At 39.6% G+C, this 23427-nt stretch overlaps 1 protein-coding gene across 1 annotated transcript; it reads left to right on the top strand.

Annotated features, from left to right (window-relative positions):
* The first annotated feature begins 3959 nt into the window (after nucleotides 1-3959).
* On the top strand, nucleotides 3960-19436 carry LOC142157964 (uncharacterized). Its single transcript, XM_075211466.1, has 4 exons — nucleotides 3960-4003; nucleotides 12255-14215; nucleotides 16786-16859; nucleotides 18153-19436. The coding sequence occupies exons 1-4, from the start codon at nucleotides 3960-3962 to the stop codon at nucleotides 18237-18239; spliced, it is 2166 nt and encodes a 721-aa protein (XP_075067567.1). The 3' UTR covers nucleotides 18240-19436.
* Nucleotides 19437-23427: the final 3991 nt, after the last annotated feature.

Below are 23427 nucleotides of genomic sequence, written 5' to 3'. Positions count from 1 at the left end.
ACAGGTGAGAGCTCAGTCGGTGATCCTCTAGCTGCTGACGTGTAACGTGTCCATGTTGAAGAACACGCATCTCAGAGGGGGATTATCAGGAAATAAGCAGTTGGTGGTTGATACCTGGTTCAAGGATCCTTGATTTTTGGAAAATATTAGAAATGATCCAAATCTACTTAGAGACCCCTCTAACAAGGATTTCATCGAAGTTAATAAAGAGTCTAATTAGTGAAGTTATAAAACTTGCAAAGCTATTTCCTCATTAGAATCTGTGTGAGCCACCCAACGTCTCGCTCTATCACACAAGTGGCATGTAGGAATGAAGTCACACCAGCTAGAGCAGTTGTGATCATGGCCATAGAGAGAAATCTTTTAGAACTAGTTCAGTTTCAAGATGTGCTGGAAATTGTTCATAAAAGTTCACCCATGATGAGATTTTTCTTACCTGCGTGACCTGTCTCTCTTTTAAGGAATTTCACTTTGCTCGGTTTCTATCTCAATCTTATTTCTCTCTCAGAGAGCTGAAAAAAAAGCAGCTGCACTTTTTAATGGTACAATGTTGGGTTTCTGATCAAAATAAAAATACACTAAAGTTTGAATATGTCTATATAACGTTATGTGCATTCTGTAAATGTTTTTTAGTGCATATATTGTATTCCTTTGTTGCATTTTATTTTCTTAATTAGACTATTATAAAGAATGACTCTTACAGATGGGTTAAGGAACACTAAAATAGCATTTTCTTTACTTTGATAAATATTAATGGTATCAAAAATACACCCTTTAATGATGGGTCGCTGCTTGGGTAAGAATTTGCCTGCCAACCAGCCCCTGGGTGATTGGTGTTTGCTACCACAATGGTGAAGGAGAAAATGTGTTACAGGGGGATGGGGGGGTGTAACGTGCATATTATTTTAACTTTGATTTAAAATAATGTTTATTGATCATCCTTAAAGATCAAGTTTGCTCTACACTATCACTATAAATGTATGCTTTGTATAACTTGTAGACTGGGGTCTAAGATCATGTAGACTTAGACGCAATAGTACGCTGGTAAAGACCCACACAAAAAAACTAGTGTGTATACTTTCACAGCACAACAGTGTAGAGACTTGTTAGTAACAAATGCGTCTCAATTACACTATTCGTACATAATGTAATAATGTGCATGCTGGGAGTAGTAGTGTAATTAGGGCAGATGCGGAGAGGGGAAGTGCAGTGATATTTCATGCTGGGAATAATAATGCACTGACAGAGGATGCTGGGAGTAATAGTGTAGTAAGGGTTTCCCTTTACAAGGCAGCACCGTTTTAAATTTAAGCGCTAAAGACGGCGAACTCGCGGGAGTTCAACAATCCGGAGGTTCATACATTTACCCCCTGGTGTTATACAGGATCTGTAATCCATAGAGGTACAGTGTTGGGACTCAAGCGTGGTCTGTAGGGTTGGTAAGGCCGGTGGTTGCTGGTTCTCTCAATGGTGATGAAGGTAATTCAAATTGTATAAATGGAATGGTTTATGGTATTAGTTCAGTTTCGGGTAGCAAAGGCTGTAACTAGTAACTTAAAAAATGGGTAGAAACAGCTGTTAGGGTGTCAGAAGGGGTTCCTGAGAATATCATGGAGGTAGATAAATAACTTAGTGAAACATTATGATTTGACAGTAAATCACTAGATAAGAATGTGCAACAGTATGATAGATAGATAGATAGATAGATAGATAGATAGATAGATAGATAGATAGATAGATAGATAGATATGAGATAGATAGATAGATAGATAGATAGATAGGAGATAGATAGACAGATAGATAGATAGATAGATAGATAGATATGAGATAGATAGATAGATAGATAGATAGATAGATAGATAGGAGATAGATAGACAGATAGATAGATAGATAGATAGATATGAGATAGATAGATAGATAGATAGATAGATAGATAGATAGATAGATAGATAGGAGATAGATAGATAGATAGATAGATAGATATGAGATAGATAGATAGATAGATAGATAGATATGAGATAGATAGATAGATAGATAGATAGATAGATAGGAGATAGATAGATAGGAGATAGATAGATAGATATGAGATAGATAGATATGAGATAGATAGATAGGAGATAGATAGATAGAAAGATAGATAGATAGATAGATAGATAGATAGATAGATAGATAGATAGATAGATAGATAGATAAATAGATAGAATATAATAGTGATCTACACAAAATCACTCAAATAAGATGATGTGGGGAAAAAGTTGTAATCAATGAAGACATAGAAAAATAAGAGATTAAAGCAAGAAACAAAATTAAAGTATAAAATAAAAAACAATGGAGAAGACATGTAAATAAACATAGTAATAAATCAATGTAGCAATCTGTTAGGGGTGTTGGTAGGTCCCAAACAACATTGGGCCAACACAAAAACTGTGGGAAACAAAAGAATACATAAAGAAATAGAACTAAGAGAATAGAAGGTAAAAAATAAATTTTCTTTAAAAAGCAAAGTCAATAAATTGCCAAAATAGGGATAAGAGATAAAAGAATATTTAGATGAACTAAGTCAATATATTAAATTGTTGCAGCTATATGTAGGGTACAAACGCGTTTCACCATGATTTGTACCTTCATCTTTGTAGCCCTTGTATTAAATAATTAACACTTATGTTTAATAATTAGGCCCTCACAAAAAGCATCTGCAATTAAATTAATAGCATTCTCATTTAATAAGTAAACCCATTTCCCACTAAACTAGCTAAACATTAAATCAATAGCATTCAGATTTCATAAATAGATGTATTTCCTCCCAAAATGTCCTGACAGTAATTAAATATCATTCATATTAATAAATTGCACTTCTTCTCCCCCAACTCAACCCCACATTCAGGGGATAGGGAAACAGAGGGGGGCAACTTATTAGGTTTATCTGTGTGACACATTCAATGAGGTGGTGGGCTGAGAGGAGAGGTCAGCCATCAGGAAGCACAGCAATGCCTGAGACAACTCTCCAAGGCCCAGAGCAAGCCCAGATAGCCCTTTGACTCTGTAGATGAGGGTCCTGGGGGGCTGACTCTTTTATAGTTAAAATAATAGCAACAAAATTTTATGCGGCCCCATTGATTCATAGAGGCCACCGGCCTACTGGGAATACTCCTGGTGAGGTTTAGGACCAATATGTCCCTGACAAGAGGGTACACGTTAAAAATTATTTAGCCACCCAGCTCCAGGAACAGATTCTAGCAATTAGGTGACACAATGTGGAGGCCTGTGATACTCTTTAGCAGACAAAGTGTGTACTGTATTGTCTGCCCAAATACATTATATATTTGCTCAAAAGTTCAGATGTGTTTATCATGATAAAATTGCTGAGGAATGCTGTATGGTGGCCTGGGAAGTATAGAAGGCAGCCAAACCTGATTCAGAGGCACAAAGTAAGCTGTGATGGTTAACCCTCACTTGGGCAAATATTGGGAAAATAAATGTTATTTTACTTAATACATATTCATTTGCACAATGTTACACTTCTTTGGTGTGAGTGAAAAGAAGTAAACGCTTCACTACAGGGATTCGTTCCAGAAAACGACAACATTCCTAGAAATAACTCAGAAGCTATAAATCATAATCTTTTCACTGTACTTTCTCTGCCAGGGATGTGTCTTAAAAAATCTGTGTCTTATTTGGTCACTAAAAATAATAAGGAAACGATTTACAAATTTCAGCACTCGGAATGTAGCCAGGTCTGATAACAAATCTTCCATTTCATTATGTGTTTATTGTATTATACAAACAATGCTGTCAATGTTAGAGAATTTCTCCTGTCTGGCATGAGAGCCACCCACTCTCTACAGTTCTGTGAAATAGGTGACTTATTGTACTGAGAGAAGTGGAAACAACCAGAAGGACATCATAGGGAGACGTCTTACCTCCATGCAGGACCCCCTGATCATGACCACCCCTACAGGATGGGTTCTCTACAAGACTGTACTCACCCTTCTGATGACCCATGGTAAGTGGAGAGGTCTGTAGGACATGACATGGATCTGACTCGAAAAATTATGGTGTCTTGTGTGAGTTTTAATGGACTGCAAACTGCCCACTGATGTCAAATGCGTTTGTATGTTATTAACATCCTTTTTACTAATTATTACATTATTATAATATTTATTCATGTGTTGTCTATATTGATTATAAGGTTGATTTAGAATTATGAAAATTACCATTGCCAAGAGATTGGTAGTTGAGCTAATATTTCACCCAAAGCCTTCAAACCCTTTACTACTGCCCTGATATGGCAGCCACATGTAGAACACAATATCTAACTACAGCACTCAGCTCTGTTCTTTGTCCCCTCTTTATAGAACTAGATTATATCTTCTTATACTGTATATAAAAATCATTAATTAGTTTGTTTGTCTGTCTGGCTATGCATTCGAACACCCCTGCACTGATTGGGATGAAACCAATGCGAGATGGTCCAGTTGGATCCTGGCCAGGTTTTCAGAGAGTTATGGTCCTGCTCGGACCTCCCATTGCTGTACGCTGGGCATAACTTTGACCCAGGGAGCCTGTTCTGGGCCTTCCACTGGATGGATTTGGATGAAAACTTCAAAGAGGGCTGACAATTGGCTCGGGATGCCTACTGGCGTGGTTGGGGTCTTGGTTGGACCACTAATATGGATTTGGATGACATCTTAGCTGCTAATTATTTTTAAAATGTTGACAGTTACATTCTACTCATTGATAACTTAATAACTTAACTCAGCTAATCTATTATATATCTCAAATATTTTGCATATCTATGTCACATCTGTCTGCTCTTTACTGCATATATATAATATATCTATGTCATATTTATCTATTATATAGCTATGAATTGAATGTATTATTATAAAAGACATTCAGGCGGGGAAGATTAGCCCAGCAGGAAACTTCTTTCGGTAATTCCAGGTTTTCACTGTAACAGGTAAAACTGGTGGGGTGTGGGGGGGAACCAAATACTCCCCACAATAAAATGAATAAAACGACCATTGGCTTTTGTTCCCCAAGTGTTGACCCGACTTCTTATAACCTACTGCAATGGAAGCAGTTACTGTAGAGATCTATCTCTCTCTTCTATCTATCTATCTATCTATCTATCTATCTATCTATCTATCTATCTTTTGCAAAGTCCTTTGATACAGTGCCACACAAGAGTTTGGTTTACAAAATAAGGGAACAGGGTCTAGAAAACAACATTTGTACTTGGGTCAAAAAATTATTGGAAAATAGGGAACAGAGAGTTGTAATAAATGGAACATTTTCTAATTAGTCAAAAGTGTTAAGTGGAGTACCTCAAGGTTCGGTGCTGGGGCCACTCCTTTTTAATATATTTATTAATGACCTTGGTGATGGCTTAGAGTGTAAAGTTTCCATTATGCAGATGACACTAAACTCTGTAAGGTAATAAAATCAGAGCAAGATGTAGCTTCTCTACAGAGAGACTTGAATAAAATTGAGGATTGGGCGGCCACATGCAAGATGAAATTTAACATAGATAAATCTAAGATTATGCTTTGAGGGATCAAAAACAAGCATGCAATCTATAAATTAAACTGGATACATTTAGGGGAATCTATAATGGAAAAGGATTTGTGAGTGCTCATAGATAGTAGATTTAGCAATAATGCTCAATGTCAAGCAGCAGCTGCAAGGGCAAATAAAGTATTGGCATGCATAAAAAGGGGCATAGTTGCATGGGAACACAGTGTAACCTTGAATACGGAGAACCGTTCTGGGCACCACTCTATAAAAAATACATTTTTCAACATCTCCACCCTTAATTTTGTAGCTTTACGAAATAACAGGGTTCTTAATAATTGCTTATACCAAATGTTTGATTTGTAATCTAACCAATATGCTGTTAAAACTTAAAAAATCTTCAAATAAAATATTTTATAAAAAAAAGAAAGAAAAAAAAAGACATTTTGGAACTAGAAAGGGTTCAGAGAAGGGCGACAAAATTGATAAAGGGTATGGAGTCATTAAGTTATGAGGAAAGGTTAGCCAGTTTAGGCATGTTTACTTTAGAAAAGAGGCGTCTAAGAGGAGATATGTTTACTATGTACAAATACATTAAGGGTCAATACAGAGAATGTTCATGGGAACTTTTTACCCCAAAGATTGTACACAGGACACACAGTCATCCGCTAAGGTTAAAGGAGTGGAAGCTTCACAACCAGCAAATGAAGGGGTTCTTTACAGTAAGGGCAGTTAAGAAACTGGATTCACTGCCAGGGAAGATTGTGATGGCAGATTCAATTGATATGTTTAAGAAAGGGTTAGACAAATTTTTAGCTGAAAAGAGAATCCAGGTATACGACTGTTAATTTAAATAAAGGTCAGTAGTGGATCCAGGGAAAAGAAAGACTGCAATATTGGGTCAGGAGGGATTTTTTCCCGATTGAAACAGATTGGAGGTTGCTTCATCTGGATCAATTTTGAATATAAGAGGGGATCACAGGAGATCAAAGATAGGTTGAACTTGATGGACTTTTTTCAACTTCATCAACTGTGTTACTATCTATCTATCTATCTATCTATCTATCTATCTATCTATCTATCTATCTATCTATCTATCTATCTCATATCTATCTATCTATCTATCTATCTATCTATCTATCTATCTATCTATCTATCTATCTATCTATCTATCCATCTCATATCTATCTATCTATATATCTATCTATCTAATATATATTTCAAATAAACTGTGATTGTAACTTTATATACTGTATATATTATGTGCCAAGGGACCAATGATGTTGTGAGTGCAATAACTTCATTGATCGATACTTGATATATTAAACCAGTTAGTGTCCGATTTCTCTTTAATTTCAGGGTATAGAAATGGACGGAGGAATAGAGAGAGACCTGATGGGGGTGGAAGGGCACAATATACAGAAAACATAATGGCACTTTACACTAGTCATCATTTCTACATATCAAGTTCTACAGCAGTTAGTAACTTGTAGAATCATTGATTCTGATGATATATACAATGTTTATAAGTCACACTTTTCTGAATGATACTTTCCCTGATTGTTTCTTGCAGCTATTGGCTCGGTGTGTGCTCAGACGTCTATGCCTGAAACCTCCTCTGATCTATCGCTGGATGTATCTAATATGACACTGGGAACCAGTAACACTGCGACAGGGGACATATTGTTACTTACTGAGACACCTGAGGACAGTGTTACTGTGACACCAACCTCATTATCTCACATCAGCACCACCACTATGAATGATGCATCCGACACCAAGGCTATTCTAGATACATTTGCCACCAGCAACACTGCAAACTTGTCACTTACCGAGACACCTGAGGACAGTGTTACTGTCACACAAACTGCTCATACCAGCACCACCAATATGTTTCATAAAACTACTGACACCACCGGCATTCATTGTATTGAAACAAGATACATAATTATTCAATGTGCTGCTGATCCAACATCTGACACCAGCACCAGCAATGTGAGTGATAGCACTACTGATGCCAGCAATATGAATGATACAACTACTGACACCAGCACCAGAAATGTGATTCATACAACCACTGACACCAGCACCAGCAATGTAATTGATAAATCTACTAAAAAGATCACCAGCAATGTGATTGATACAACTACTGAAACGATCACCAGAAATGTGATTGATACAACTACTGACACCAGCACCAGCAATGTGATTGATACAACTACTGAAGCGATCACCAGCAATGTGATTGATACAACTACTGACACCAGCACCAGCAATGTGATTGATAAATCTATTGACACCAGCACCAGCAATGTGATTGATACAACTACTGACACCAGAACCAGCAATGTGATTGATACAACTACTGACACCAGCACCAGCAATGTGATTGATACAACTACTGAAACGATCACCAGCAATGTGATTGATACAACTACTGACACCAGCACTAGCAATGTGATTGATAAATCTATTGACACCAGCACCAGCAATGTGATTGATACAACTACTGACACCAGAACCAGCAATGTGATTGATAAATCTACTGACACCAGCACCAGCAATGTGATTGATACAACTACCGACACCAGAACCAGCAATGTGATTGATACAACTACTGACACCAGCACCAGCAATGTGATTGATACAACTACTGAAACGATCACCAGCAATGTGATTGATACAACTACTGACACCAGCACTAGCAATGTGATTGATAAATCGATTGACACCAGCACCAGCAATGTGATTGATACAACTACTGACACCAGAACCAGCAATGTGATTGATACAACTACTGACACCAGCACTAGCAATGTGATTGATAAATCTATTGACACCAGCACCAGCAATGTGATTGATACAACTACTGACACCAGAACCAGCAATGTGATTGATACAACTACTGACACCAGAACCAGCAATGTGATTGATACAACTACTGACACCAGCACCAGCAATGTGATTGATACAACTACTGACACCAGCACTAGCAATGTGATTGATAAATCGATTGACACCAGCACCAGCAATGTGATTGATACAACTACTGACACCAGAACCAGCAATGTGATTGATACAACTACTGACACCAGCACTAGCAATGTGATTGATAAATCGATTGATACCAGCACCAGCAATGTGATTGATACAACTACTGACACCAGAACCAGCAATGTGATTGATACAACTACTGACACCAGCACTAGCAATGTGATTGATAAATCTATTGACACCAGCACCAGCAATGTGATTGATACAACTACTGACACCAGAACCAGCAATGTGATTGATACAACTACTGACACCAGCACCAGCAATGTGATTGATACAACTACTTTCACCAGCTTCAGCAATGTGATTGATAAATCTACTGCATCCAGCACCAGCAATGTGATTGATACAACTACTGAAACGATCACCAGCAATGTGATTGATACAACTACTGACACCAGAACCAGCAATGTGATTGATAAATCTACTGACACCAGCACCAGCAATGTGATTGATACAACTACTGAAACGATCACCAGCAATTTGATTGATACAACTACTGACACCAGCACCAGCAATGTGATTGATAAATCTATTGACACCAGCACCAGTAATGTGATTGATACAACTACTGACACCAGAACCAGCAATGTGATTGATAAATCTACTGACACCAGCACCATCAATGTGATTGATACAACTACTGAAACGATCACCAGCAATGTGATTGATACAACTACTGACACCAGCACCAGCAATGTGATTGATACAACTACTGAAACGATCACCAGCAATGTGATTGATACAACTACTGAAACGATCACCAGCAATGTGATTGATACAACTACTGACACCAGCACCATCAATGTGATTGATACAACTACTGAAACGATCACCAGCAATGTGATTGATACAACTACTGACACCAGCACCAGCAATGTGATTGATAAATCTACTGACACCAGCACCATCAATGTGATTGATACAACTACTGAAACAATCACCAGCAATGTGATTGATACAACTACTGACACCAGCACCAGCAATGTCATTGATACAACTAGTGACATCAGCACCAGCAATGTGATTGATACAACTACTGACACCAGCACCAGCAATGTGATTGATACAACTTCTGACACCAGCACCAGCACCAGCAATGTGATTGATATAAATACTGACACCAGCACCAGCAATGTGATTGATACAACTACCGACACCACCACCAGCAATGTGATTGATACAACTACCGACACCACCACCAGCAATGTGATTGATACAACTACCGACACCACCACCACCAGCAATGTGATTGATACAACTACCGACACCACCACCAGCAATGTGATTGATACAACTACTGAAACGATCACCAGCAATGTGATTGATACAACTACTGACACCAGAACCAGCAATGTGATTGATACAACTACTGACACCAGCACTAGCAATGTGATTGATAAATCTATTGACACCAGCACCAGCAATGTGATTGATACAACTACTGACACCAGAACCAGCAATGTGATTGATAAATCTATTGACACCAGCACCAGTAATGTGATTGATACAACTACTGACACCAGAACCAGCAATGTGATTGATACAACTACTGACACCAGCACCAGCAATGTGATTGATAAATCTATTGACACCAGCACCAGCAATGTGATTGATACAACTACTGAAACGATCACCAGCAATGTGATTGATACAACTACTGACACCAGAACCAGCAATGTGATTGATAAATCTACTGACACCAGCACCAGCAATGTGATTGATACAACTACTGAAACGATCACCAGCAATGTGATTGATAAATCTATTGACACCAGCACCAGTAATGTGATTGATACAACTACTGACACCAGCACCAGCAATGTGATTGATAAATCTATTGACACCAGCACCAGCAATGTGATTGATACAACTACTGAAACGATCACCAGCAATGTGATTGATACAACTACTGACACCAGCACCAGCAATGTGATTGATAAATCTATTGACACCAGCACCAGCAATGTGATTGATACAACTACTGACACCAGAACCAGCAATGTGATTGATAAATCTACTGACACCAGCACCAGCAATGTGATTGATACAACTACTGACACCAGCACCAGCAATGTGATTGATAAATCTATTGACACCAGCACCAGCAATGTGATTGATACAACTACCGACACCAGAACCAGCAATGTGATTGATAAATCTACTGACACCAGCACCAGCAATGTGATTGATACAACTACTGAAACGATCACCAGCAATGTGATTGATACAACTACTGACACCAGCACCAGCAATGTGATTGATAAATCTATTGACACCAGCACCAGTAATGTGATTGATACAACTACTGACACCAGAACCAGCAATGTGATTAATAAATCTACTGACACCAGCACCATCAATGTGATTGATACAACTACTGAAACAATCACCAGCAATGTGATTGATACAACTACTGAAACAATCACCAGCAATGTGGTTGATACAACTACTGACACCAGCACCAGCAATGTAATTGATAATTCTACTGACACCAGCACCAGCAATGTTATTGATACAACTACTGACACCAGCACCAGCAATGTGATTGATACAACTACTGACACCAGCACCAGCAATGTGATTGATTCAACTTCTGACACCAGCACCAGCAATGTGATTGATATAAATACTGACACCAGCACCAGCAATGTGATTGATACAACTACCGACACCACCACCAGCAATGTGATTGATACAACTACTGAAACGATCACCAGCAATGTGATTGATACAACTACTGAAACGATCACCAGCAATGTGATTGATACAACTACTGACACCAGCACCAGCAATGTGATTGATAAATCTATTGACACCAGCACCAGTAATGTGATTGATACAACTACTGACACCAGAACCAGCAATGTGATTGATAAATCTACTGACACCAGCACCATCAATGTGATTGATACAACTACTGAAACAATCACCAGCAATGTGATTGATACAACTACTGACACCAGCACCAGCAATGTGATTGATAAATCTATTGACACCAGCACCAGTAATGTGATTGATACAACTACTGACACCAGAACCAGCAATGTGATTGATACAACTACTGACACCAGCACCAGCAATGTGATTGATAAATCTATTGACACCAGCACCAGCAATGTGATTGATACAACTACTGAAACGATCACCAGCAATGTGATTGATACAACTACTGACACCAGAACCAGCAATGTGATTGATAAATCTACTGACACCAGCACCAGCAATGTGATTGATACAACTACTGAAACGATCACCAGCAATGTGATTGATACAACTACTGACACCAGAACCAGCAATGTGATTGATAAATCTACTGACACCAGCACCATCAATGTGATTGATACAACTACTGAAACAATCACCAGCAATGTGATTGATACAACTACTGACACCAGCACCAGCAATGTGATTGATAAATCTATTGACACCAGCACCAGTAATGTGATTGATACAACTACTGACACCAGAACCAGCAATGTGATTGATACAACTACTGACACCAGCACCAGCAATGTGATTGATAAATCTATTGACACCAGCACCAGCAATGTGATTGATACAACTACTGAAACGATCACCAGCAATGTGATTGATACAACTACTGACACCAGCACCAGCAATGTGATTGATAAATCTATTGACACCAGCACCAGTAATGTGATTGATACAACTACTGATACCAGCACCAGCAATGTGATTGATAAATCTACTGACACCAGCACCATCAATGTGATTGATACAACTACTGAAACAATCACCAGCAATGTGGTTGATACAACTACTGACACCAGCACCAGCAATGTAATTGATAATTCTATTGACACCAGCACCAGTAATGTGATTGATACAACTACTGATACCAGCACCAGCAATGTGATTGATAAATCCACTGACACCAGCACCATCAATGTGATTGATACAACTACTGAAACAATCACCAGCAATGTGGTTGATACAACTACTGACACCAGCACCAGCAATGTGATTGATACAACTACTGACACCAGCACCAGCAATGTGATTGATACAACTTCTGACACCAGCACCAGCACCAGCAATGTGATTGATATAAATACTGACACCAGCACCAGCAATGTGATTGATACAACTACCGACACCACCACCAGCAATGTGATTGATACAACTAGCGACACCACCACCAGCAATGTGATTGATACAACTACCGACACCACCACCACCAGCAATGTGATTGATACAACTACTGACACCAGCACCAGCAATGTGATTGATACAACTACTGACACCACCACCAGCAATGTGATTGATACAACTACTGACACCACCACCAGCAATGTGATTGATACAACTACTGACACCAGCAATGTGATTGATACAACTACTGATATCAGTCCAACCCATTGTATTACTACAACAAGATATATCATTACAATTTGTGCTACTAGTCCAAGATCTGACACCAGCTCAACCAAAATGGTTGACCCAACAATGTACAGAAGTTCTACCATTTTTAGCTCTCCATCAACTGACATCACCTCTACCAATATGATTGATCCAGCAATTAACACCAGCACCTCCCACGGCATTTATCTAACAAGTGTCACCAACACTGAATATGTGAATGATTCAGCTAATACCACAGATACAGGACCCATTGCAACATCTAACAGAGAAATTTATACCATAACTACCGTATCACCAGATGAAACACGTGGTACTATCATTACTACTACAGAACCCACTACTGTCGTTGTACCCAACAATATTTCTTCTACACCTAGTGACCTCTCCAATACAAAATCTAAAACAACGAGCACAACCACCAGTCCCGCATCGCAGACTGAAGAGACCAGTTCACCAGTAACAAGTACACAAACAAATTCAGCTACAAATACTGTAAAAAATACTACACCAACTACAAGTACTGTAACTAATACTGCACAGACCTCAAGCATCAGCCTTGTTACTAATACTGCGGCAAACATAAATACTCCAGCAACAAATACTACAACAACTAAAAGTACTGTTACTAATACTACGCAGACCTCAAGTATCAGCCTTGTTACAAATACTACAGCAAATATAAATACTCCAGCAACAAATACTACAACAATTACAAGTACTATAACAAATTCTACACCAATCTCAAGTATCAGCCTTGTTACTAATACTACAGCAAACATAAATACTCCAGCAACAAATACTACTACAACTAAAAGTACTGTCACTAATACTACGCAGACCTCAAGTATCAGCCTTGTTACTAATACTACAGCAAATATAAATACTCCAGCAACAAATACTACAACAATTACAAGTACTATAACAAACACTACACCAATTTCAAGTATCAGCCTTGTTACTAATACTACAGCAAACATAAATACTCCAGCAACAAATACTACAACTAAAAGTACTGTCACTAATACTACGCAGACCTCAAGTATCAGCCTTGTTACTAATACTACGGCAAACATTACTACTCCAGCTACAAATACTACAACAGCTAAAAGTACTGTCACTAATACTACACCAACCTCAAGTATCAGCCTTGGAACTAACACTACAAAGGGATCAACTATTATTTCTGTATCTAGCACAGCTAAAGTACTTGTACCCAGTAGTCAGTCTATTCCTACAAGTTCTGGAAGAAATACAACAGTCGGTAAGTTATGTGTCAGACTGACACTATTATCTGAGTCTGATCTATTGTCATAAAGTAGTGAAATAATGATTAGCAGCATTGGGAATAAGTATAACAGAGACTATGTTCAGTAAGTACTCTAGAGAACTATTCTGTGTTATATTTTATTATGTTATATGTATGATATTTGGTCCCCTATAATTGCCTATGTTTCTCTTCATATTATAATTAAAAAAATTATATTTATTCCAATATGTTCCCAAAACAAAGCCCTATTTGTCCGAAATACAATATCAAATTTGCTTTGCTAGTGTAAAAATACAAAGTGATTCCTGGTGAAGCCAATGCATCTGAAGATTGGGAACATTGGTCTGGTCTTTGAGATACAGTAAGTGGTTAAGGCAAAGGCTTTCATACAAGTGCTCATCTGGCAATTAAACATAAAATCCCTACTCCCTGCGGTCTCGGTAGTTCAGGTCACAATATAACAGTGGTGGTCGTGGCAGGGTGTACCTAGTGAACTTGTGCCCTACTCCTCACCCCTTTGTTTATTTAAACGTAGAGAGTACTGGGATGTCAGGGTGTCGGACAATGACGGCTCTCAAGACTCAACACAGCCGTTCTCAAAATAAAAAAAATCAACACGAAAGCTGACAGAGTTCCACTGACAGTCAGCCTGGTAGATACCATACCAAATGGCTTGTGACATGTGGGACTCTGTAACCTGGCATGCTCAAGTGGGACAATCCTATGCTACCACAAACCTCCCAACATTTATATATAAAAATCTGGACAAAATAAATCCCCATCCGTCCCAAAACGTCCGATTTTGGCAGGCAGGGGGTGATGCTGGGCATGCCGAGAGCAATCACATGGGCTGTAACTTCTACAGGTACTCTCATGCCAACAGAGTGTATCTAATAGTACCTGCAGCTGAAATATGTAATCTTACTGGTGGGGCTCATGGGCGGTCAGCCCACCACTTCACATTTTGAAGTCAGCAGTGTTCAATTCACTTATGATCTTTACACTGGAAACTTCAAAATGACTAAATGACTGACGAGGGCAGATGGCGCTGTAGTGTACGTAGAAAATACGCTCCCTTTCCTATACCATTGTACTCCCTCTGTGCAATGTTCCCTCTAATCTGAACAGGATAGCAATAAACTCAGTCCAATGAGCACCTCACCCTGGATTGTCTTGAGAAACTGCTGTTTAGCGTAACCTCACACAATGGAGCAATCATAACAATCTAAGGTCTAGACTCTAGAGTGCTCAGTTTAAAGGACGCAAATTCTGATTTATCAATGGTAGAGATGCAGTATACATGAAATAGTTCCTGCTGCAACCGAACCAGTGAGGCCAGAAGTGATTACACTGCTTGAACAGAGTGGGAGAGTTATCTGTAACAGCAAGAGTGTCCGTTGAGCAGTTACTCCCTGCACCCTGGAGCTCGTACACCGGGCTATAATACAGGACAAGGATCTTTATTATAGACCAGTGTACGAGCTCCATTCAGCACATGGAGGAGAGGGAAGAGTAAGTAAAAAGATTAATTCCTGCACAATATACACAGCATGTTACTACAAAGAAAGATATAGTCGGTGCGCATTTTACAGTACAGAATGGTGACATCATCATCATCATCATCATCATCATCATCTATTTATATAGCGCCACTAATTCCGCAGCGCTGTACAGAGAACTCATTCACATCGGTCCCTGCCCTATTGGAGCTTACAGTCTAAATTCCTTAACATACACACACACACACACACAGACACACACAGACACAGACAGAGAGAGAGAGAGAGAGAGAGAATAGGGTCAATTTTTGATAGCAGCCAATTAACATATATATATATATATATATATGTATATATATATATATATATATATATATATATATATATATGTATATATATATCTCCTGGGGTAGTTAGTGTTTATAGCAGCCGAGAATTCACACAAACCCACAGGTTTCGTGCGAGTGGCCTTAGCCAGTTTTATTCAGTGGGCAAAACAGAACAAAACTCCAAAATAAACACCTTGTCTGGCTCTAACTAAACATTTGTCACTCCTGATTAACAAACTAAGACAATACAAAATAGGTTTCAGCACAATAACTTACAGACAGATATGAGACTATCTACCAACACCTGTCAGGTACAGCTCCTGATTACCAGCAGGACCACTGGTAACCTGGAGGACCCAGTCAACAGGCCTAATAGATGGAGCCCGCCCTCTCTCCCCATCCATAAACACCATACTCTTGGCTTTTTAAAACCAGTAGGTTAGGAACCTAGTTATAATATACTTGTGTTCAAACACCAGTCCAGTGACGTTGGCACAATACATATATTTTCAGCCTGCATGGTATGGCACAAAAGGGAATTATTTTGCGCATATAAGTGGATACTTGGCATGAGCTATGTATGGTTATATGATTTACTGTTGAAACTGTAAAACTGCACCGTTTGCCTATGAGTGTCTGCTCGATTCCATTTCCATATCTGTAGGTTGAGTCATATTGAGCAACCAATCACAGGGGCCTGAAAATATTGTTTTTAATGTATATATTTTTTCCACAGGAACCTCTGTCCTTAAGTTTCAGGTAAAGAGCAGCTTAACTATGGATGAAATCATCAATGCACTTATAAAAAAGGTAATTCCCAGCATTGATTTAATGTTCCTGGTTTTATACAAGCTGCAAATGTACAGAAAATAAACAGAAATGTCAGGAAAACCAGAGTTGTATAGTGACATAAAAACGGTCCCAACACCTGCAAATTTTACAACTTTCATGTGCGGAAATCTGTGTTACATATAGCGAAGGTCTGGGGTTCTGTCACGATCTGCCTGCAGCTTGCTGCATTGTATTGGCAGCTCCTGCCTCCAGGATTATTAGACTTTATTATTGTGTGTTTGCAGCAGTACCTCTGATCACCAGAGGTGCTGCTACTGTGCCTACTTCATGTCTTTTAAGGAGTTAACCTTGCTGCACTTATTATTCCTTGCACCTGGGTGGTTTCTCTATTTATACCTGTCACTCCCAGCACACATTGCTGGTTATTGTTGTCACATCCTGTTGTTACTGCCTTCTGCTGTGCTCCTGGGATTATGCTGCTTGGGATCTCTCCATACATTCTGTTTACCTGCATCATCTGTGAACCTGGTATTTACCTCTGCATTTCCCTGCACTTGCTGCTTGGGATCTCTCCATACCTCCTGTTTACCTGTAACAGCAGTGTACCTGGTAATTACTGCAAAGCTCATTATTACACCTTCTGTTTATACTCTTCAGCAAATAAACAATGAATGTTTTTCACCTTATTCGTGGCTCCTTAGCTGTATTCCTGCATTGATTTGTGACAGGTTCTCAGCAATTTCCATCCTGGGGCCCAAATGATTTCTTACATCTACTTCTAAAATACAATCCCCCCTTCATGGCCCCATGCACATCCCAGACCCCTCTCTTCCCCGCAATCTGTTACCTGTACTGCGTGTGATCTAATGAAGCTTTAATTTATTTAATTATTTTATATTTTAAAGTCTGACAATCAATCTAGCTGCAGCTGCATGTGATCTGAGTTATCTCTCCTGTTGAACCCAGGTTAAAAAAAAATCTGTAACTTTTCTTTTATGTGTCTTATTTGAAAACCGCGGCTTTTTAAATTGCATGGTTTGTATATTACAAAATAGATCAGGACGGAGGTTTCAAACTGCAGTTTAAAAACATGATGTTTTATGTACACTTTTGCCTTTAGTAAATCTCACGGTTTCAGAACTGTACATAATATAGCCCACAAATGCACAATTTCACTAATTTACCCCTGAATGTTTGTGTGTATTGTGGACACCTTCACCAAGTGAAGCAGCTTAGACAATACGTACGGCATATGAGTTATATGCTTATCATGTTTGATCATTAATATTTCTAACAATTATATTTACACAGGTATGTACTTTATTGAATCCAAAGTTTTTCATTAAAAGTGTTAAGGCAAGATGGGGACAGAACCTGACTACTACAACATGCAACTGAATTCCATTATCATCTGTGGACAATATGGACAACGAGAATTGTTTGACTTTTTGGCATGAAGATCTTACATAGATGGCTTGTATTTCTTGGCCATACCAAACTGAACCTACCTCCACTTAAAACACCCTTGAATTGCCATGTGCATAAAGTACACCACTCTGAGGGGGAACTTACCTCCCTTATTGTGAGTTGGGACAAGCTTGCCCACTGCATGGGACAGTTCCCTAAAATCGGGACTGTCCTGTCTAAATCAGAGCAGGCAGTAAGGTATGGATGACTGAGACCAGAAATACCTACATCAGGGGCAAATGCAGGATTTGTAGAGGGGGGTTTCCACACCACGCCACCAGTGGGCGTAACCATCATGCATGGGGGCGTGGCTATAATATTAGACAGTGCTTGGCTGCTCTCCAACTATTCCCATACCTATAATATACATGGGCAATGCTGCGTGCACTACTGTTAGGTGCACACAGCTCTCCCTTTTCAAGCAGAGCCGTGTGAAGCAGGGGCAGGGTCCAGCCACCTCAATTATACAGTGCCCCAGGATTTGAGGGGGTTTACAGGCACTAGGAAGCCCCCCCCTGCCTCAGTTTGCCTATGTAAATTGAAGCTCTTGTATACTCTACAAGACATCCCTATGGGATTTTACCATAAGTGGATGGTCAGGGAGAGAGTGAAGGAGCGCCTTTCTCTCAGGACCCTGACAATAGAATATACACTAAGGAGGCCATTGCTATAGAACTGGACAAGATCAGCCATGACCCTGACACTAGGTGATAAGTTCTCACAGCTTTATTACCTAGAACATTCTAGGTCCAATGGCCCAGTGTCACTACCCAAACCCAGGACACACTGACCGTCCCTGTAGGCTCCACTCGCACAGAGTTACCTGAGAACGCAGCAGGCGCCGGCAGAGCGAGTCTGGAGTTGTGTATAATCAGTAGTAAGAGGGCTCAGTGTGAATGAGAAGGATCCGGAATCCTAGAATCCAGCTGCATTGTCTGCTACACCTGTAGTCACACCACTTGTGGCTATTATTGTACATTAAATAATGTGTATATGGCTCCGTCCCATTGATGTATGTAACGCTGTGCTAGTTACATTGTTATTATTAGAGTCAGTTTGAACTCTTTTTATATTCATATATGTTATGATTTATTACCTGTGTGATTCCGTTTCTATTCATTGCAATGTACCCATCGTATTTAATAAAAAATAAGACACAAAAGCATGTACTTCATCTAAAATAATAAAAGAAACCATCTTCATACAGACTTTCAAACAGGATCAAACCATTATCTAGGGTTTTTTTGTTTTGTTTTTGTAGCAACAGTTTTTATTAAGGGTTTGTGGTTAAGGGTACAAAAAGCAAAAATAAATTAGAGGGGAGGTAAGGATGGGGAGACAATGGGGGGGATGGTAGAGTACACAAATGTCAAGTCAAACAGTGCAATATAAAAGTAAAATATTCCAGAATGAACCAATAATACCATATGAACGAAATAAACAGCAGTACAACATTGCAGAGGTAAATGGATATCACGTGGAGAGGGCTCCCTGAGTAGACGAGGAGTCAGGGTGTGTAGGGTGGGTCGCCCAGGGGCAAACGCAGGATTTCCAGATTCCACACTGCCACGGGCAATGTTAGCCAGCTGTCCTGGTTTTGGTGGGGCAGTCCCAATTTTACGTGACTGTCCCGCTCAGTCAGGACTTTGTACCGACTGCAACGATAGTTGGGATGGATGTCCTGCTACACACTTTACTGCTTATCAAGGATGAGCTGCTTGTATCTAACTGTAGTGTATGTTGCTTGCCCTTAACGAGCAGTACAGTGTGAAGCTGTATACATACATCCCAACTATCGCTGCAGTCAGGACAAATTCCTGACTGATCGGGACAGTCACATAAAATCAGGACTGTAGTCACCAGAATCAGGACATTTAGCAGGCACTCTCCACCTGTTCTTGTACTTTTCACTACCTGCGGCTGCTGGTCTCTGAAGCTTGGTTGCTGCTTGTCTGGATCCTGGAATATTGGAGCCCTGTTTGGTAAAAAGGGAGATACATAAAATATGGAAGTCTAGCAGTGAATGAGCCCAGTTAGGCCTCCATCCCCCAACCAACCCAGATGGTAGATCAATAGCACCTATGTTTAAAAATTAGGCCTCCCTACCTGAAACCAGACCAATATTAAATTAATAGCCTCCACATTTAATCAATAGATCTATTTCCACCCTACCAATCCTGACATAAAATTAATCACTCATATCTAATAAATAGACCTATTTCCCGCCAATTAGCTCCAGCATTAAATAAATAGCATTTAGAATTAATAGACAGACCTAATTCCCCCACCATGCCCTGACATTAAATTAATGGTATCCACATTTAATAAATACCTAAATTTCCCCCCCAAAACAGCCCCAATATTAAATAATTAGTATTACAATTTTACAACCTTTGTCCCCCCAAGTTGCCCTAATATTAAATAATTGGTGTTCACAATTAATAAATAGTTCCTTCAGTCCCACATTAACTTGATATGCCTCAAAGCACCTTGGCATTCATTAACAAATGCCACCTTAAATTAATAGTAATAACTGTGACCCCACTATTAAATAATACTCACTATGAATTTATTTGCCATGCCAATAAATTCATATTTCTCACCCACTACTAAATGATTGCTACCCACCCTCACCAATAAATTAACAACCAGCCTCCCCCTTATTACAATAAGCCCTCACTTACCTTCTTCCATCTGTCAGACTCTTCTGTCCTACTTCCTGCAGGATGCCGCCCCCATCCTGTGAAAGTGGGCGGGGCGTATACCGCAGACGGGTTGCAGAGAGGAACAGAACAGATCTGTACATTCGTGGCTGGTTACAAGGAAGTGGACCAGTCTGACCACAGTCCTGGCAGAAGAGGGGGGGGGGGGGTTCTGGAGAACTAGAAACCCACCCTGGGTGCGTGTCTGTTGCCATATATACTTGCCATTTCCAAAGTATTATTGAGCGGTTAGTGCCTCCAGCTGAATCTATACTATATTTAGGGTGAATACATGACCAAGACAGCCAATCCTATAATATCTATTTCAGTAATGACAATTAGCAATTTTGCAATGGAGTGCTCCTCTTTGTCTGTTACCTATATAACACAGTAGAATTTGACTGCAAATTTAGAAAACAAGCCTGCTTGCCCTCCTATTTGTATTTCAGCAATGACAAGTAGCAATGGACCTCTTGTCTTTGGGTGTGTATAACACCCTACACTTTTTGGTGCAAATTCAGAAGAAAAGCTTGCAAGGACTAGTATATTTGTATATTTCAGCAATGACAAGTAGCAATGGAGCTCTTGTCTTTAGGTGTATATAACACCCTACACTTTTTGGTGCAATTTCAGAAGACAAGCCTGCTTTCCCTCCTATTTGTATTTCAGCAATGACTCTTAGCAATGGAGCACTCCTCTTTGTCTGATATCTATATAACGCAGTAGAATTTGCCTGCAAATTCAGAAGACATGCCTGCTAGCCCTCCTATTTGTATTTCAGCAATGACTATTAGGAATGGAGCAATCCTCTTTGTCTGTTACCTATATAACGCAGTAGAATTTGCCTGCAAATTCAGAAGACAAGCCTGCTTGACCTCCTATTTGTATTTCAGCAATGACAAGTAGCAATGGACCTATTGTCTTTGGGTGTGTATAACACCCTATACATTTTGGTGCAAATTCAGAGGGAAAGCCTGCAAGGACTTGTATATTTGTATATTTCAGCAATGACAAGTAGCAATGGAGCTCTTGTCTTTGGGGGTATATAATACCCTACACTTTTCGTGCAAATTCAAAAGAAAAGCCTGCAAGGACTAGTATATTTGTATTTCAGCAATGACAAGTAGCAATGGAGCTTTCTCTAACACTGTTACCACCCTCCTCTTTCAATTCTATCACTTTGCCTGCCAACTACTCTATACTCTGTCCTGCCCCCTCTCTGTCCCTCTCTCAAATGGCGCTAGATCGCAGTGGAGGGCGGTATTTATTGATTCCAAAACTCGCAAGATCCAAGATCCGACAACGTCACAATGACATTTTGCCTCGCATTGGAATCCGAAAAAACGGAAAGTACCGAGCTGACTCGGCTCGGTACTCGGATCTCCTGAGTTCGGGTGTGTTCGGTTTCCGAGAAATCGAGCCGGAGCATCTGTAATGTGTATATATATATATATATATATATATACACATATACCGGACACCTTATTCTGCAATGGTTAAATACCTCAACTGTCAATACATGCACCAACAGCCATTCAAGGGTGAGATATATATATATATATATATATATATATATATATATTTTTATTATTCAAATATATACACTATATGGACAAAAGTATTCGGACGCTTGACCATTACACCAATAGGGACTGTAATGACATTGTATTCAAATACATGAACTTTATTATGGAGCTGGTCCCCCTTTTGCAGTGATAACAGCTTCCACTCTTCTTGGAAGGCTCCACAAGATGTTGGAGGGTTTCTGTGGGAATTTGTGCCCATTCATTCTGTAGAGCATTTATGAGTTCAGACACTGATGTTGTACAAATCTCCAAATTACTCTGGGCTAGGGTGTCAATATGACACCCTAGCCCAGAGTAATTTGGTGTTACAGGTAGTCTAGATGAGGAGCCCTGTAGCACTGTTAACTGAGCGATGCAGGAGTCTATGCAGTCCAAGCATAGGCAGCCGCATTGCATATTACTTAATGCGGCTGCTTTATTAATTTCATTCTGTACAATATTCTATTAAGGAATGAAGCTGCCACATTGAGTAATATGCATAGGCGGCCTGCACCGCAATCTCCACCAGCAGGCCCTAAATAGATTTAAATTGTCTGGCCCAGGCCGCCCCTGGTTGGGCTGGGCCAGACAATATTTCTAAATGAGACATTGTTAGTAAGGCGGCCAGGGCGGTGCGATTGCCCACCCACTCGCTATTTCCCCATGCCGCTGTCCTTACCTGTAAAGAAACTGCATCTTCCCAGCGCAGGGCTCCTGGCAACATTGTGACGTCTCTCCGCTGTCAGTGTAGAGTTGCTGAGAAAGTCCAGGAAGACCAGTAGCAAAAAGATGAGAAACAGACAAGAAGAAAAAGGTAATTACAGTAATACAAAGAAAACGGAGAGAGAGAGG

Source organism: Mixophyes fleayi, chromosome 5 (genome assembly GCF_038048845.1).
Source record: "Mixophyes fleayi isolate aMixFle1 chromosome 5, aMixFle1.hap1, whole genome shotgun sequence".
Classification (NCBI taxonomy): domain Eukaryota; kingdom Metazoa; phylum Chordata; class Amphibia; order Anura; family Limnodynastidae; genus Mixophyes; species Mixophyes fleayi.
This window is presented reverse-complemented; position numbering and strand designations above follow the sequence as displayed.